Source organism: Falco cherrug, chromosome 4 (assembly GCF_023634085.1).
Source record: "Falco cherrug isolate bFalChe1 chromosome 4, bFalChe1.pri, whole genome shotgun sequence".
In the NCBI taxonomy this organism is placed as follows: Eukaryota; Metazoa; Chordata; class Aves; order Falconiformes; family Falconidae; genus Falco; species Falco cherrug.
The window spans coordinates 42,683,880-42,702,314 of record NC_073700.1 but is presented as its reverse complement, the minus strand read 5'-3'; the positions used below and the strand labels follow the sequence as shown (position 1 = coordinate 42,702,314).

Genomic DNA, 18,435 nt, shown 5'->3' with positions numbered 1-18,435 from the left:
CTTCATGTTCTATGAGAAACAATTTCTCCATCACAGTCTTGTGTTCCGCTTCCGGCTCACACATCCAAATTATCTGTGGGCTGCAGCCTTCCTACTGCCCTGACACTCTGTCCTGCAAAATGCTCCTGCACAGCAGGTCATTGATCTTCTCATCTAGCTTGAGGGTAGCTGAAATGTCAGTATAGCTTCTAGCCATTTTTTTCTGATCTTTACTCCAATGATGTATGGATTCTAATACTGAAAATGTATTCCTTAGTTACTGGATAAGGATTAAGGCTCTGTAGCATGGGAATTCTTCCCTGAAATTGAAGCCATATCCTAAACTGGGAAATGTACCAAGCCAGCTAATACTGTACTTTCTGGCCCTCTGTATTGTGTGCTGTATTTTCTAGAAACAGTGACATTTATGTCATTAAAAATAATAATAGAATTTGTCAGCTGACTATATCCCCAAGAGAGTAAAAAGGTATGTATGCACATGCAATGCCTCGGTAAGAACAACCCTAAATGTCTGAAAATGAATATACCGTGCAATATAAAATCCAGTCTTGGCTGGAACAGTTAGAGTTTCTTGCACACCCCTGTCCACGCTGGCAGGGGCAAGCACTGCTAAGTGTCCTTCATCTGAGGCCAAACCTCCTCAGTGAAATACAGATTCTAAGTCTTAGAATATGCAACAGAGGGGGAGTGTGGATCTGCTTCCTTAGCTTTAAGTAAATGAAGAGTTTTAATGGCAATAAGCATGTGGCATAGCCAAACCAGAAACTAGGAATGCTCTGTTTCAAGCACGAGATGTTTATTTTCCTGCTGCTGCCCAGGAGGCAGGCAGGGCACAGCAACAGGCCACAGGAGACTGAGGAGAAAGGCTGGGGGGAGCAGAGGGCAGCGGGGGGCAGAGGGAGGTGCACAGGGCACGACGAGGGAGAAGGCTTGGGGTACATGACGTGGGAAGGGATTGAAGTTACTGCATCACCCAGGTCTCTAGGGGGAAATGGAAAATGAAGAGAGACAGAAAGCCGGGAGGAGAATCATATTTGAAAGGTACTGCTAGTTACAATAAAATTCTTAAAAAGGAAACTTGAAGAGGAAAAGGGGCGGACTGTATTCTTGCAATTCCAGGCATTAAGTGACTGTTCTATAGAAAAGCAGGTGGTGTATGAAACACAACAGACTTTGTTAATGCTGTATCATATGCAGCCATTTTCCCTCACTTGCTGCATGTGTTGCATGGGTAAAGCTAGCCAAGCTTTCCATTTCCAGTGTAACGTCACTGCAACCTTCAGACACAATGCTTTGGGTGATTTTACATCCAGTGCTGGTGGCTGCCATTGCTTTGCCATCAATAAAAGTATTATGGGGAAGAAAACCAGAAGGTTTTGATAAATGTCCTTTCTTTCTAAAGTGCTTGTAGATCAGACGGTGGTTTAAAACTGCATCCCTGAATCAGTTCACCTACCACTGAAATGCAGCCATGAGAGGAAATGTGACTAACGCCGACTGCAGTGGTGGCCCGGTGCAGCCAGCTGTTGGACCTGGTTGCTCCTGCTGAATTTTTAAACTTACCATTTAATCTTTATTGTTTGGATGGTCTGTCTTTTAACATTAAAAAAAAAAAAATCTTCTTGGGCTGGGAGGCTGGAGAAAAATATGGAAGGAATATTTGGATGCAAAGCATATGTAGACAGCTGGATTGTAAGGTTATCTGGTTAGTGGCCATTCAATATAAAAAATTAAACAAGAGACAGGAACACTAATAAATCAAATCCTCAGACACTCATACCCTAGGGAACAAGAGATACCAGAGGTGATAGCAGAGACCAGACATGTCAGGAGAGGTTCAGCCACACCATTGCAACTTATATGAAAAGGGTAAATACGGTTATTGTGGGTGTCTCTTACAGGAAAGAACAAACTTCTTATGGCACGTTTTACAGGGATTGTGAGAACATGTGAAATGTAACCTGCAGCGTTTAGGGGGAGGGCCAGAGGGAGGGGTCAGAATGGATTAGGGAGGAACAAATACAGGAAAACGGAGAGGAGGGAGCATAAAAGGGTCTGGTTGTGTGTCAGGGTGCGTGTCTGACCGAGCCCTGTGGCTGATCGCTATGGCCTGTCCCATCTCACTACTTGACTCAGTTCCTAGCTGGCTTTGATGTGGTCTTGCTTTCCATTTGGGACTTCTGGAAAGACCCGAGGTGCAAGCCAGATAAGGGGCATGCAGGGTCTGGGCACGGGTGTGCACAGTGTGTGAGGGCTCTGCAGATACTTGTGTTTGTGAATCACACGAGTGACGGCGTGTGCACGTCTCGCTAGCAAACTTCAGTCCTCATCAGCTGGCAGGAGAGGAGGATCAGGCCATCCCTGTGTGTGTTGGTGCTGCTCGTGTACCGCTGGCTGCCAGGGTCTGGGTGTGTCAGCGCCCCTGCAGCACACAGGTGGGCTGGCGGGAGCAGCGCTGGGGGGACCCTCGGGACTGGGACTGGGACTGGGACTGTGATGGGAGGAGCCTCCTGGCTGTGAGTGTGCACCACGTGCAGCTCCCATGGATGGGGCAGAGGATCCCCCTGGGACGGGAACCCTCCAGTTCCAGTCTCTGTAACAAGTGATACTGGTTACAGCAAGCAGAAGAAAGTTTTATCCAAATTGCAGATCCTAGAGCAGCCAGCTTCCCACGTAATTTATGAAATCTGAGGACATCTGAAACTGAAAGGGTGCTGTGAGTTGAAATCTGCTATATTTGCAAATCCGAAGTAGATAAGACTAAAGTGCTTCACAAATGAAACATTAAATGGTGCTGTATTTTTAAACTTGCGAAGACGTTTGAATACTGTGAGCAGTAATTGCATTCTAACCGGTTTGACTGTGTTCTCTCCCCAGGAGAAATGGAAGAGTTAGAAACCCTGTGGCTGACTGGTATTTGCCACAATGAGAAGAATGAAGTAATGAGCAGCCAGCTGGACATTGACAACATGGCAGGAGTGTTTTACATGCTTGCAGCAGCCATGGCGCTCAGTTTAATAACCTTTGTGTGGGAGCACTTATTTTACTGGAAACTTAGATTCTGCTTCACTGGAGTCTGCTCAGATAGGCCGGGATTGTTGTTCTCAATCAGCAGGGTCAGTATGATATTAATTTTCCCCCTTCAGGCAACAGACAAACACTACCTCCCTAAAATATTATCTCTCCTTTTATTCCCACTTGGACACTTGACATACATGTTAGAACATCAACGTGATGCTCTAGATTGGTCAATAGGCTTAGGATGGGCTTACACTCCATGTACTTTTGTCAGTTGGATTATTCTAGGGCATGGATTATCATATGCCAGGATAATCAGTAATCAAATGCTGAAAAAAAATACAGTTAGGGAAAATTTTGACGAAATGGTAGAGCGGCTCATATGCAGGAAATAGATTAATTTCCACAAAAAAATCCAAACAAAGTAAATACTAAACTGATGACAGATATTAGCTCTCAGTTTTGTGTATTTATTGAACAAGTAGATTTTAAGTGATAAAACACAAGAAATATTTTTATAAGCTTTTCTTGATAGCATTCTTGAATAAATCTTATAAGAAAAGGTCAACACAAGCATCATTTATGTTTGATTAGACACTAACAGGTTTTAATGATAACTTTACCAAACCGCAAGCAGATTTATGTATCCAAGAAACTGATACTTGAAAAATAAAGGAAGTATGTGCTTGTTCTTATACTTTAGACAAATTAGTTGGGTTTTAGGGGTTTTTTTTGTTTGTGGGTTTTTGGTTTTTTTCAAACACATAGTACTTTCATTAGGTAATCAATTTTGCTGGATTTTTTACACAGCTGAGGAGAACTGAAAATGATACTAAAATGCTCAATTCCTTTAAAAGGTGCTGAAATTACCCTGTTGAGTAAATGGGATTGTATTAGAACTGCTTTACAAACACCGTGCCCTACCCTGTTGGGGGTTGTCTAGAATAGTGTATACACTTTAACCTCCACATTTTACATTTGAACTTTGTACATCTGGCCTTTTACATGTAAAATTCTCCTAACCAATGCAAGGAAAGGAAGTACTTATTTCAAAGGCAAATTTCTGAGAATTACAAGGTCACAGGGTCAGAAATGTCAGTTGAGCTCACAGGCGAGACTGAAGAAGTTGGAGTTAAAAGATGGACTTCAGCTCTTTGCTCAAAATTAACTCAAATTCAGGCTTTAGAAAGAGCTGGGATTTTTTTCATACATACTAAGACAGGAAACAGAAAAGCTAAAATTTGATGACTAGAAGCATTTTTATTTCAGTGAAAGTGAAGGGTGCCTTAACTTCCAAGAAAATAGGCTGTCTGCAGGCTTATCTAGAGGGGTAACTTGATCACTGGTTTAAATAAAGGGTTTCCATTACTGAAGGTTACCTACATTCTGTAACTTGGAGACCTTTTGGGCGCCCTTTTGACCTTGTTTTCTGGAATAAGCAGGAGAGGCCAACACGGACCACTGGTTTGTAAAATACTGGCAATTTTTCTCCTTTACAGTTCCATCAGATAAAGCAGAAGTTATTTTTCCATATCACTGTAAGGAAATGCTAAAAGGGTAGATATGTGCTTTTAATCTTTCCAGTCATTAGATAAGCAATGCTTAATTTTTCTTTATTGCTAATTAAAAATAGAATGGAAGTATTTAAAATTTGCACCTAGTGATTTAATATGTTTTATATTACTCATATTACAGGGTATTTACAGCTGCATTCATGGAGTACACATTGAAGAGAAAAAGAAGTCTCCTGACTTTACTTTGACCAATTCCCAAACCAACATGTTAAAACTACTGCGAACAGCAAAAAATATGACCAATATCAATCCTTCAAGAATTAACTCTCCCAAAAGAACAGCTGATTTTATTCAAAGAGGTTCCTTGATTATGGACATGGTCATGGATAAGGGAAACTTGATATTTTCTGATAACAGATCCTTTCAGACAAAGGACAACTTTTTTAGTGACAACATGAGTGAACTGCAAACACTTCCTAGCAATCGACACAAGGACAATCTTAACAACTATGTTTTCCAAGGTCAGCATCCTCTCACACTGAATGAATCCAATCCAAACACAGTAGAGGTTGCGGTAACAGCAGAAACAAAAGTGAACTCCAGACCCAGGCAACTTTGGAGGAAATCTGTTGAATCTTTACGTCAAGAATCTGTACGTCAGAGCCAAGGTTCCCAGAGAGACAATGGGTCAGATGAAAATAGGCAGCTTTCACTGAAAAGCCAAAGATACCTTCCTGAAGAGATTGTCCATTCCGATGTATCAGAGACATCAAGCCGAGCTACTTGCCATATGGAACCTGAAAACAACAACAAGCACCACAAAACCAAGGACAATTTTAAAAAAAGGACAGTAGCATCAAAATACCCAAAAGACTGTAGTGAAGTGGAACTGACATATCTGAAAACCAAACAGAGCTCTCCACGGGATAAAATCTACACGATTGATGCTGACAAGGAGCCAGGATTCCGCTTGGACACACCTCAGTACATTGAAAACATTGTCCTTCCAGAAACTATAGAGTTTCCTGATGTTTATCAAGATCACAATGACAACTACAGGAAAGCAGAACATGCTAACAGGACTCCCTCGCATAATGAAGACAGTCTTCCAAATAATGACCAGTATAAACTTTATGCAAAGCACTACACTTTAAAAGATAAAAATGCTTCCCTAGTTGACATGAACGATAGATACAGACAGAATTCCACCCACTGCAGGAGCTGTCTTTCCAATTTGCCCACTTATGCGGGACACTATTCGAGCAGATCCCCCTATAAATGCGACGCATGCTTGCGGATGGGGAACCTCTATGATATTGAAGAAGATCAGATGCTGCAGGACACAACGAACTTATCACTTCCTGAAGAAATCTATGAGCATAGTTGGTCACATAACAACGCTCCGCAATATCATAAAAAAAATAAGTTGAGGATTAGCAGGCAACATTCTTTTGATAATATCGCTGATAAATCCAGGGAAATTGATATTGGAAGACCTTCTCGTAGTATAAGCTTGAAAGAAAGAGAGAAATTTCTACAAAGTAGTCCATATGCAAGCATGTTTAGTGTTCCCTCAAGCAAACTGTTGAGCAACAAGGCCTCACTCTTAACTCATGCTCTAGAGGACAGTAAGCGGAGCAAGTCGCTGTATCCTGTTCACTCAGACGACAATCCCTTTCAGCACTCGTATCGTGATGAGCAGCACTTGTCTCTTAGGCGAAGTCCAGCTGATCTTTATAAACATTCATTACCAACAAGAGGAAGAAATGATAATTATTTAAGGTCATCCATAAAGTCTACAGCATCATACTGTTCCAGGGATGGTCGGATCCATAATGACATGTACATTTCAGAGCATGTTTTGCCTTACGTTGCAAATAGGAATAGCTTGTACTCAACTCCAAGGGTTTTAAATTCCTGTAGCAATAGACGTGTGTGTAAGAAAATGCCTAGCATTGAATCAGATGTTTAAATTTTCCATGAACACTTTATCTATAGGGAAAAAATAGTTGCCACCATCTTAGAGGGAGAATTTATCCTTTAACAGTATCTTGCTATGGTAAATGATACAGAAACCTCTCCCTTCCCCAATGTACTTTTGTACCTGAATAGGCAAACTAGTAGTATGCTCTCAACCATCCTTTTAAAATGTCTTGTTGAAAAGGATAAAAAATAGCCATTTATGTATGCTTTATATATAAATGGCAAGCTGTACTGAAATAGCCCCAGTATATGTTGGCAACTATGCTGTTTTGTATCTAATTATTTTACTATTTTGGTCATTCTAATTTATGTTGCTAAGTATCATTCAATGTACTTTTGTCCTTAGAAATGTTTAATGATTTTCTAGTACTGGATAAGCAATATGGTATGCATGTAGTATGACACAGACAAAAAGAATTAGGAATGCATTTGCACAGATTCAAAAGTAAGACTCTTAAGAACAGAAAGCTAGACTTTCAAAAATATATTTTAGCTTCATAATCATTTTCAAAGCCAAATAATAATTAAAAAAAACCACGCCCCTGGACCTTAATTAATAAAATACAGTGTGTTAGCACAAAATTAGGATGTTTGTTCTAGAATACAGAAAAGAAATGGGAAGGCTGTAGGCCCAGCCATGTGAACTGCTGTGTACCACCAGGAAGCCCCATGGATATTGGTTAATGTTAATGTACAAATGCTTTTCTTACATTCCACATGCACTTGCCATTGCAAACTAAGCTCACTGGAAAGTCTGCAGTCATCTTGTCAGAAATTTCACAGCTGCCTAATCCAGAGTATATATTTTTAGATATCGCTATACGGCACTTACTATGGAGCTGTGGATTTTATTAGTAACCTTGAGGCCTAATATGTATGTAAGTTTGCATTTGCCCCTTACTGGTGATTACTCAGGGTTGTATAGTATTTCTTTTATTCCTTCAATTCCTAAACCAAATCCCAACCCACTGTAGTTCTTTGTTCATAGTGTAGTAGTGACATCTAATTAATTGTGTGTTAATAGTATTTAAGCTGTTAATGCAGTATCAAACACCGACAGACATATGTTCAGTGTAATCAACGAGGAGCACAATACCATTTATTTGCATACGCAGTGAAGGATTAACACCTTTTGAGGGACTTCTTCCTTCCAGAATATTGTGCATATTTGTTGAACATCAGACCATTTTTTTTTAACCTCTCCGATGAAGTCTGTTATATAAATTGAATATATGCACACACAATTAATGAACAGTATCTTTATTATCACTTACTGGTATGCAAAGTTATTCACATAACAGGGATGCAATGTTGTATTACTTTTACTTCTAGTAAAGATCAATCAGATTATTTCACAAATAAAATATCTGCTACACACCCCTCCTTACCCCCTGGGGAAACACAAAACCACTAGATTTTGACCATAAGGGAGGGTGGAAGGGAGGAGAGGAAGCCTTTCATGAGAACAGTCTACAGTTGTAATTACGTTTAAACTGAAGTAAATGTAACTGCTGATACATTTAACTACTGACAGCATTCCACAGGTGGTGCTCTCCAGTTCTCCTGCTACTCTGAGAATTGCTGTAGGGTTTTTTGTGTAGAGGCAGCTGAGACTATTCAAACATTATTCCCTCATTTCACTGAGGAGCAGCGAGCAGGGAAACCATTGTGAATGGGGAAATGTGAGCGTTACCCTAACTTTTCTCTGACCTGAATGAAGCGTGGTGAGATTTGGGCTTCCTAGTCCCTTTCCAGCTTCCAAAAATCTTAGTATACATTTTTATAAGTATGTTCAGAAAGCATATTTATGGGTATCTGTACAGTCTCCAGAACAAATATGTTTTGAGTATTCTTTATTTGACATTTGGTCACAATTACTGGCCCTGATCCACATGATATGCTTTCTGGTTCCTCACTGGATCCAGTTTCTGCAAACAGAAGATCCTTACCTGCCTTTAGAGAGAGTCACCTTTTGTAGGAACAGTTGTATGAGCCAAGCCAGGCGAGGGTGTTTATGGGATCAGCACTACTTTTCATGAACCAAAACTTTTTCCCAGAGACATGGGGATACAATTGTTCTTAGGTCTACAGGACGGCAAATGCACTGAAGACATAAATATTGTTGTAATGAGTTTAATAAAAATATTTCAGACAAATTTTAATTTCCAGTTCAAATCATAGTATATTAAATAGCTCAAAATACTTAAGATTTTATCTGGTGTGTTTCAGCAGATATGGTATTTGTCGATATCATACCAAAACCTGCCATGCAGATCACTGAGAATTTTATGAAGTGAATCCTAAAACTCAGTGGTGGCTCTTGTTTTTCGCATCATCTTAAAGCTCTCAAAATATTTGCTGATTGCTCCAAGTCTTTGGTATCATCATCTCTATCAAACTAGGCACGCATAATTCAATATATACAAGTACTGTATGTGAGATTGTGGGAAAGAAAAATTCCCATTTACAACATTTCTAAGTAAACTCTTGAGATCCAAATGTAACCATCCTAAATCCAGGTGGATTTATCCTTCTGTAAAAGGTACAAGCAAATTAGCTGGAAAGAAATACATTATTGCAGTGTTTGCTTTTTCTGATTTGAGCAGATTTCTGGTGACTGTAGAGTTTTATTGTTACTAGCCGCAAATACATGATACAACCACCTCCCCTAAACCAAAGCAAATTAAAGAGACAGAGGGAAAATTTGATAATGTTGCACAGCAGTTGTTCACATGGAAATAAAAGGTGCTGCCTTAAAGGAGAAAAACCCCACCCCCAGATACTGAAAGTAGAGGGAATAAGAATCTGCATGCATTTGTTGTTTTGATCTTGGCATATAATATGAGCGAATAAAGGGGGAAGAAAAGGCTACAGGGTAGGGCTGTAGGCGAGTAGCTGGTATGGTTGCAAATTTATACCTGTAAAGAAGAAGCAGCCAAGAAGTTGAAGAAAAATCTTCAACAGTAGAGCCACAAGCCACAGCTTGTGAGACTCAGCCATAGAGCGTGTGGAATTCTGAATATTGCCTGAGCTTTGTTGATATATTTGCACTGACTTTCAATTAAACTGAGATCAAGACTTTCTGTATTTCCCTCTCTCTCACTCTAGCTGCTGCTATTCTTGAAGAGGAGAAAAGAATCTTCCTGCATAAGTGGCCATCCTTTCTGTACCTTTCTGGATGGTGCTGGTGACTTGTTACATTTTCCTGATTACAGCTCTAGCAGTTTGTTGGTCATTCCTTTCACCAAGATTTCCCGTGACTCCAGCTGGAACTGAATCAGGCTGTAAATGATATGGGCCATTCTTGGTAGCATGTCCTGTAGTGTTACACTGCTCCTGGACGACAACTTTTATGGAGGCAGGATATTGAATTGCTGAGGAATGGAGTAGGTACATGGAGGTAAAACCAGCTACATAGACGTACCTGCCTCTTGCTTTTTTTCTCTTTTAAAGACATTGTAGAATTTCTTCATGTTTTTGTCTTTCCCTTCTCACCGCAGTAAATTTTCCTTTTTCCTTTCAAATGGATTTTGTGTTCTGCTTGTGTTTCTTAGAGCAGTGTAGCCACCCACTAACTTAAACGCATGGAAATAAGATATTTTAATATATAAGGTAAAATTAAGGAAAATTAAGAGGTTTTGTATTTCTGGAAAATTTATTTTAATGTTTTTGCAGCTTTTGCTGAGAATTCCTTATTCTGCTATCTAAGAAGCTCAATTAGGAGAAAGAGTGCTGCGGACAAACAGAAACCAAACCACCACCAGCTCACTGTGTTTTGGCAGCATCTCATAAATACATGTCTCTCTCTGATCTTTCAGGAATACTTAGGAGGTGAAATAAGGCTCACAAGGAAAATCAGGGGTGTATTTTTCTTGGTGAAAATATACCTTTTTAGAGGAAATCTTTTAAAGGAAGCAAAAACTAGAGCTGTGTGTAGCTTTGGGTTTCTGTGCTGGAAGGCTAAGGTCTTTCTGTTGCCAGTGAGGAGAGGGAGAGAAAGCTCCCCGGGGAAGGTAGTTCAGAGCACTGAAGGCTTAGGAGCTGGTGTGTGTGTGATGTGTCCTGAAAGATTTTACCTCTCTCTTTTGACCTTTTAGAAAGTATAGGCTCCTAACTTAGGCATCTCAGTTAGGTGGGCTTAGAAAAGTGATGATCTATTTAACCCCAGCCTCAAAAATCCACTAGTTAAATCTGCAAGTGAGCACCAAGTTAAACCTTGCAGGTGCATATAGGTTCCTGTGCTTATGCGACTAGTTACTAAGGTAGCACCTGTCATTCGTGGGTTTTGCAGTACTCCCAGCCTAGTCGGTGTCATTGTTTTCTTTATACCACGTGACTATTGAGCATGAAATAGAAGTGTCAGAAACTATTCCTTGTAGAATAACTTGCTATTTTCATATTTCTGCAGTGTTAGCATATGCATCTTAGTGATGGGGAAGAGTTTGGAACTGCTCCTTCCCTTGCTGGGTTCATCAATGTAGAACAGGAATTGTGATATGAATCTGAGGGTCTAAAAGTCAGCTTGCATGTAGGAAGAATTCAAGGGGTGAAACTTTTTGTTGTTTTACATTGCATTTAAGGTGTTTCATATAAAAAACCTAGTGAAAGCAGATCTTTTATGGCAAAATCCTTTCTTAGTTAATATAGAACAGTAACTATCCTGTGGTTTGGCTAGATTGTGTTAAGTGTTAATCATCACATAACGTGCTTCTTTCAAGGTGGAGTGTCATACACACTCTTGCTAAACTTTCCCTTTCCCAGCTGTAGCCCTATCTTAGCTCAAAAGTCCCTTTAAAGTAGGTATCTTTCCTGTATAGGGCAATCTGTTTTGCAACATAAAAATTGTTTTCCAGTGATACACTTAAATTGTTTATTTTAGTAATGATATTTTTTTTGATCTGAACTTCCTTCCATTGAGAGCTGAGCCTTCAAAGTATAACAGTGCTGAAGGAACTTCTGAAAGAACTTAAAGGCCTTTTAAAATATGACTTATGATATGAGCCATTTCCCTGCCCAAACTCGCCTGTGTTGTCTTATTTAAATGTATTAGCAATGTATTATTGTCCCTAGGAGGGACGGTATTACTATCCCTAGGAGGGAGCACAGTTTAATCACAGATGTGTGTTTATTTGTGGACATAAGTGCAGGTACAGACAGGGGTACGGTGTGGTAGAAGAAAGGCTCAACCTGCTCTGGCTGCAGTCACCTGTGAAGCTGTGGTTAAATGGTGTAGCCTCAAGCCCGTCACGTCTCCTACATTGATCATGCAGACTTTTCTGTCTGATGTGCACGTATTGTACATAGTGTAAACTTCTTGTCGATGCTCAGCTTTCATTGTGGACTTAATCCCATGTTCACCCTCATTATAGTGTCGCAGCACTGTTTGTGGGATGGAGAGGTGGCTGTTTGTGCTCTCTAGTGTCTGTTGTCCTGTTATACAGGAGCAGAAATCCTGCCTTGCTCCTCTCTGCTCTGCTGGGGAGAGTTGCTGCACTCTTTGTAAATAAGCTCCTCATTTATTTCACCACAGTCAAGCTTTTTTTTTTTTTTTTCCTGCTTCTCTCGACCTGTGTACAGAGTATGCTCTCTAAAAACATGTGCTCTTCCAATGTCCTGCAGTTTGGAAGTCAGGATTACAAGTGTGCATTGCCCTGCAATGCAGTGAAAATGCATTTAGTCTTTCTTGCAGGTTCATGAGCTTTTTTGTTACATACTGCAGAATGTATCTGCTGTGGTTGAAACATTTTTTTAGATGGATGCCAGTCTTACAGCTGTAAGAATTCACTGTTGATTTTGTGATAATTTTGTCATATCTATAATTTAAGAACCAGAAATAATATAAGAAAATTCAGTTACCTCACCATTTACCAGGTTTTTTGTTGTTTTGTGCTTAAATGACACTTTTTACTCCTTTTGCGTAATTCTTTACTTGTGTTGAAAACAACGCTAAATTAGTAGAGAATATAAACATGCTGTAACACTGTCATGCAATACCTTTATTAGTAGATAACCACACTAAATATAATATTACATATTTAAAAGCGAGATGGTTTTGACTTTCCAACTCTTAAAAATAGTGGTGATAAGCAGTTATACTCTAGATGTTTTGTCCTTTCCCTTTTGTATTAGTATGTTTTCACTAATATATTTCACAAATTATATTTCTATGTGCACGTTAGAAAACTGTGAAAATAAATACCAATAAATATTGTGATACTTATTCAGTGCACTGTAAAGTTCCAAGTGAGATGATACTTTGCTTGGGAATTGATGAAGGTTTCCTCACTTCTCATAAATGGTACTAAGCTTTAATGTGGACAAATGGTAATATTTACAGTGACATGAAATTTTAATGGAGAATGTCTTGTTTTGCACTTCTAGTACTATTATAAGAAATGATGTTTTTCTCAGCAAATGCATTATGAGAATACTGTTTTTATTTGTTTTGTGCATTGCAGTACATAATAGCAGTTTTGAAGAGATTTGTGTTACATCACTACTACAGGATTCTTTAGTCTTATAATTTTTATTGAGCCCGTTTAGTAATGGTGTTTAATGGCAAAAACCTTTTGGAAATATGCTTTGGCTTCTGTTTCACATTGCAAACCTGCACTTGGACTCATAGTGATGCAGTTGAAGGCCCTCATGAGGTTGCTGCGCCTTCCCCTTCTACTGGGGAGGGAGACCTTTCTTTTTCACTGTTGGGACAAGATTAGAATTTTTTTTTTTTCGAGAAAAAATTTGGAGACTGTGTTGTGCAACATTTGAAGTGTAAATAATCTTCAAAAGAGGAAAAAAAAATAGTTGGAGGTTCACAGATATCCACACTAGTGGGTGGTCTGTGGTGGGCTGCAGGGTGTGTGGTTTCTGGAGGAAATGATAATTTTTAAAGTGATTTGAATTCTACTTAAGTTTCTGAAAGTCACTGAAAAAACCAGGAATTTTCTTTTTTTTTAAAGCCAAAGTCTTTATGTTGTCGTACGAGGTTTCACAGGATAATGGGCCAAAGAATACAATTAAATATGCAAAAGGTTAATCCTATGGAAAAGGGTATCCTGTCATCTTGATATGCACAAGCATATTAATGGTAATAGGAACAATGTGTGTAATTTTCCTGTATATTGCTATGTAGGTTGCACTATTTTGAATGATACAAGCCTGATATTGTAATTACCAAATACCATAAGAAGCTGTTTATTAATAGTTTAAACTTGTTAACCTAAATATATATACAGTATACACACACGTGCGTGCATACACTTTCCAACCTAGCCATGTGTGAGTAATCTCCCAAAGCCGTGGGACACATTCAGCAGCACTTTATTTTAAGTCATTCCCTTATTTCTTTTCCAAACCTCCTAAATCCACAAATCCTCTAGAAGCGTTTATTGCAGTTTTTGATACCAATTACAAAAGAGGCTAAAGAACTTGCTGGGATCAGGCTTGCATTGTGCTAGGACATCTGCAAACACATCGGAGGAGAGTTCCTGCCGGTATTCGCTATAAATAGCAAAGCCCTAGGCAAAGGATGGCTCCTCATCCTGGCCTGAAAATTCATGGCCAGAGAGGAGCTATTGGCCTGGTGACTGACTTTGACATCCCGTGTTAGCCTACGCGATCCACAGCTGGTCGTTAAACATGGTACTTAATGTAGCTGAGGAAGGGTGTGTAAAATGGAAGTTCCCAGGGAAGACCAGCTGGTGTGTGCCCCGGGTTCTGCCCTGCAGACTGGGCGGTTCGCAACCCCGGGGTGCACAGCGGCGGCGGCCAGCCCTGGTGCTTGGTGGTCACTTTTCTCAACACACAGGTGTTTGAGCTCGTTGTTACTGACGGTGTGGAGATTTTAACCAAGAGGTGGTTGTGGTATTCAGCTTCTTTTCTAAATTTACAGTGCTCTAACTAAACCTTATGACAAAAAAATACCTTGGAATCATTTGTTTGAGGTAATTCCTGAGCTTTTTTCCAAAGGGAGTGTTGGATAGTTATTAATTTTTCAACCTTGACTGAGAAACCAAAAATTCTGTATGGTCAAGTTTTGTCTGCAGTTCATCATGAGTGTGTCTTGGAAAAGAACTTGGTTCCAAGTCCTTCATCTGCAAGAAGAAAAATTTTGGTTAGCTCCTTTTTGCCTGGCCTAGGTCTGGATTCAAAACTTAGCAAAACACCTTTTGACTTAAATAGGGATGTGTGAGCGAGCAACGGGCGAGCAGATCCTCAGTGCAGATCAGGCTCAGAATTAAAAAAAAAGAGTACCAAACCTCATGTTGCAAAGGTATGGAAGTTGTGTCATGTATGATGTGAAGCTAGGAAGGACACTAGTGCAATTTTTAATAAGAACTGTTTACAGTTTATACTTGATATCAGCTATAATATTTTGAAATAGTCTTATTCATTTCAGCACGTCCATTTTGCACTGATGAAGAACAGCTTGATCTCTCTGTCTTCACACCTCACGCCCACGTGCACATGCACAGTATAGCTTGTGTCTTCCCTGTTGAAACCAGAAGGTACCACCAGAATTCATTAATGTGTTAGGCAAACTCCTACTTGATTCTTAACTAAGTATGCTATTTTTATGCACAACTTGCATCCATACATTTCAGGTTCTCTCAGAAGCACTTCACCTGTGAGTTAATAATGTCAATTTTTAGTTCATCAGATTCAAATTTACGCTAAACCTGAAGGGCATTTTGTGCTTTCTTTCATCCTGTTTAACGTTTTTTGCTGGCTTAGATGAAATACTAATATTTCTGTGCTGCTAAACAAAAACCACCAGAAATGTTTTCAAATCTCAAATTACCCTTTTAAAAACATTTTTACCTGCTTACTTGAATAATGTAAATTTCATATGTTGTCGTGATTAGTGTTTGTATACATACATGTATATATATATAAGCTATATATAAGCTTTATATATATGTATATGTATAAAGTTTTGGGGGAGAATGAGGGGCAAGACAAAAATTCAGCATGGTGACAATGATTCTACAACCATTCATTAACAGTTTCAGGTAATGCGTTGCTATTATCAGTTCGATTAGAAGTTTTTTGCAGTTCAACTCTGAAAAAAAGGATGTAGCTGAAAATTAGTATTGGATCTTCAGCCATCATCCTAAGATCAGTTTATTTTCATTTTATCTTGAAAAAATAAGTATTCACAATATTAATTTAAGATTTTTCTCGGAAAGAAAATTAGTACAGTTGGAAAAGTATCCTTGTTCTGATGGAGGAAAAAACTCCGAGTGTACTAATTTGTACTAGTTACATGGAGCACTAATCTACATTGCAATAGAAGAAATTTGCATTCCATAAATAACATCTTACCAGAAATCTTGGAACCATTTGATTTTGTACACAGTAGATTAAAAAGCGTATCACTTCTGTTATTCACTAGTGCCATTTACTGTAACACTCTCAAGAGTGAAATATTTCAAACCAAAGGGTAAGTCATAAATTTCCAATTGCTAGCAAAGAACAGTAGAGGTTTGAAGACCTCTTAACACCTGGGGAAATAAATCAGGATGTTAGAGTAGAAATAAAGGAATATTAGTGAAATAGAATCAAGCATAAAATAATCAATTTTTAAGAAAATCCAGAGTTTCATTATAAAATTCATAGTCTAATGAGTTCTTCAAAAGAAAGAGTTTGGGGAAAAAGAGAATCATTAAAATCTAGTTTTGACATTCCAGTCACTGCATGGTTTATTGGAGAGATTCAGCAAACTGAAAGGGATTTTAACACGCAAGTGTCTGTACACACGTGGCTGTAAGTGCCGTGTTACAGAGCCAGGGCTGCCCCTGCACCCTCTGCCCCGCCGTGGGGATCCCGGCGGGGGACTCTCCCCAGTGGGGGGCTCTCCCCAGCGGCACACTGCGCAGCCTGGAGGAGCTGGGGGCACGCTCCCCTCCACGTCAGGCACACCGTCTCACAGCACTTCACCCCCACCACCGTGTTTTAACCCAGTGCATGACTGAGTGCTAATACTGTATAAATATTTTGAAACATATCTTAAAAAAATATATGTTTGCTTCAAACTTTTTATGATAGAGAAATATATAATTATGGTTGTCTTACAAATTGTATTGTGTTCTTAATTTTTATTAAAGATGTAGAAAAACATTAAGGGAATGGGGGACTTGAATGTCTGTGTGTACCGAAATGTATATAACTATTTGGGGAAAACACACGTGCCAAGTATAAAATGATGTAAAAATTGTAAATAGATGAAAAATTCATTTTTCTAATAAAGATAATTTCTGCCAATTGATATGAAAATGAACAATAGTATCATTCTTGTGTGTCTTCCTTGTTAAATGGTACGAGACGAAGCGTCACCCATGAATAAGGCTTACCTGTGGGTTTTTGTTCGCCGTTGGTTTGATTTGAAAACTGCCGCCTGCTTTGGGCCATCCTCTGCTGTTAGGGATTACCTAAAGGCGAAGGTGCCTGAAGCTAAAGCTGACAGTATGTGCTTGACGTTCCCAGTTTAATTTAACTCATGGAAATGACAATTATGAAAAATTCTTTCAGTGCGAGAAGTCTGCTTTGAATGAGGCTCCCTGAGCAGAGGAGCCGCGGGAGCCGAGCTGAGGCTGCCCCATCAACCTGCAGCTTCACTGTCTTCTGAGAGACACCAGTGCAGGAGTCTCGGTGGGCCTGCAGGAGGAGGTGGTCCTGGCTGCAGAAATGCAGCAGCTCTTTGGGGGATTGTGGAGGCGGCATCCAGCCCGAGGAGGAGGAGGTAGTCCTGCAAGAACGATGCCATCCCTGGGGAAAGCTGGAGGTGTGGAGTGCTCCTGGTGTGGCAGCACTCTTGGAGGTTGATCAGGTAAGCATGGAGGAGAGCAAACCGGGGGGGAGAAAATGGCAGCAACATCTCACATCTCCTATGACTTTGGTATCTGCAAGCTTGTTTAATGTTCTGGTTAACCAAGACTTAAAACAAAATTGAGGGTTTAGTGGAGCAATTAAAATATTTTCTAGGATATAAGCATTTGTCTGGCCAGGGGAGCTAAAGGAGCAAGGTTCATACGGTGCTCCTAAGGGGTTCTGCAGAACCCCATTTTCCAGGATTTCTCATCAGCTAATGAAAGTGTTCCTTTATTACACAAAATGGGCATAAACAAACCCCTGGCAATCAGAATAATGTTCTTTGAGGCAGTGGGATGAAGTCAATATATAAATCCAAAGCATTGTTTGGATAAATGTGCTTCATGTTGAATATAAAAATAACAGACAGGAGGTGAAAGGTTGCCCGCAGATGTCTCACAGCAGAACAGTCCCATCTATTTGTTCCCAGGATAAACATGACTGCACAGACAATATGAGAGACATAAAATTGGAATTATTTTCTTAATGAGGTTTTTAATGAGTAAAGACTGCTGGGCTTATTGTCCTCTGCTAGAAAGCCATTTTAAAGGGACCCTCCCCTATTTTTGTCTAAACAGACCCTTTTCATGAAACAAAAGGAAGTGTGCCCAGGCTACTGAATCTTGATCTGAACTTGAATCTTCATTTTTATGCAATGGACAGGCTAAGCTGTTCTGCACAGTAACGCAGGGCGATCTGAACAGCTTTGGGTGGCTGCAGTGGTGTTCCATCAAAGGCCCAGTTCAAGTCCATCAGTCACATGAAAGAAACAGGAGTCTATAGGGACTGGGTGGTGCAGGGGACAGCCCGTGCGACTCGATTTGGAAACACCGTTGTGACTCCTGCCTTCTGGCTGGAGAGCTGGGCTGGTTTTGTACCCGGGCTGTCCTCCCAGCTCCACCTGCCCGCGTAGCTGGTTCCTCTCTGTGCATCTATGAGTCATCTCCGCTTCGGCTTATGATTCCCTTTGGGATCTGGTTCAAAGACAGTCGTATTCTCCCAGATCGTTCTTTTGAGTCTTTGCTGATGTGTCTATGGCAACTATCAGCCC

General features: G+C 39.9%; 1 protein-coding gene across 2 annotated transcripts in view; it reads left to right on the top strand.

Moving 5' to 3' along the window:
- The window catches only part of GRIN2A (glutamate ionotropic receptor NMDA type subunit 2A), a 192,089-nt gene extending 175,319 nt beyond the window's left edge, over positions 1-16,770 (top strand). Inside the window, exons 13-15 of one of the 2 annotated variants that reach the window (XM_055709924.1) lie at positions 2,878-3,116; positions 4,714-6,374; positions 9,624-16,770. In XM_055709924.1, coding sequence (XP_055565899.1) covers positions 2,878-3,116; positions 4,714-6,374; positions 9,624-9,639 — 1,916 coding nt within the window. In that variant the 3' untranslated portion in view covers positions 9,640-16,770. Of the gene's footprint in view, positions 1-2,877; positions 3,117-4,713 lie in introns of both variants that reach the window. The other variant, XM_055709923.1, reaches the window with a different exon arrangement.
- Positions 16,771-18,435: the final 1,665 nt, after the last annotated feature.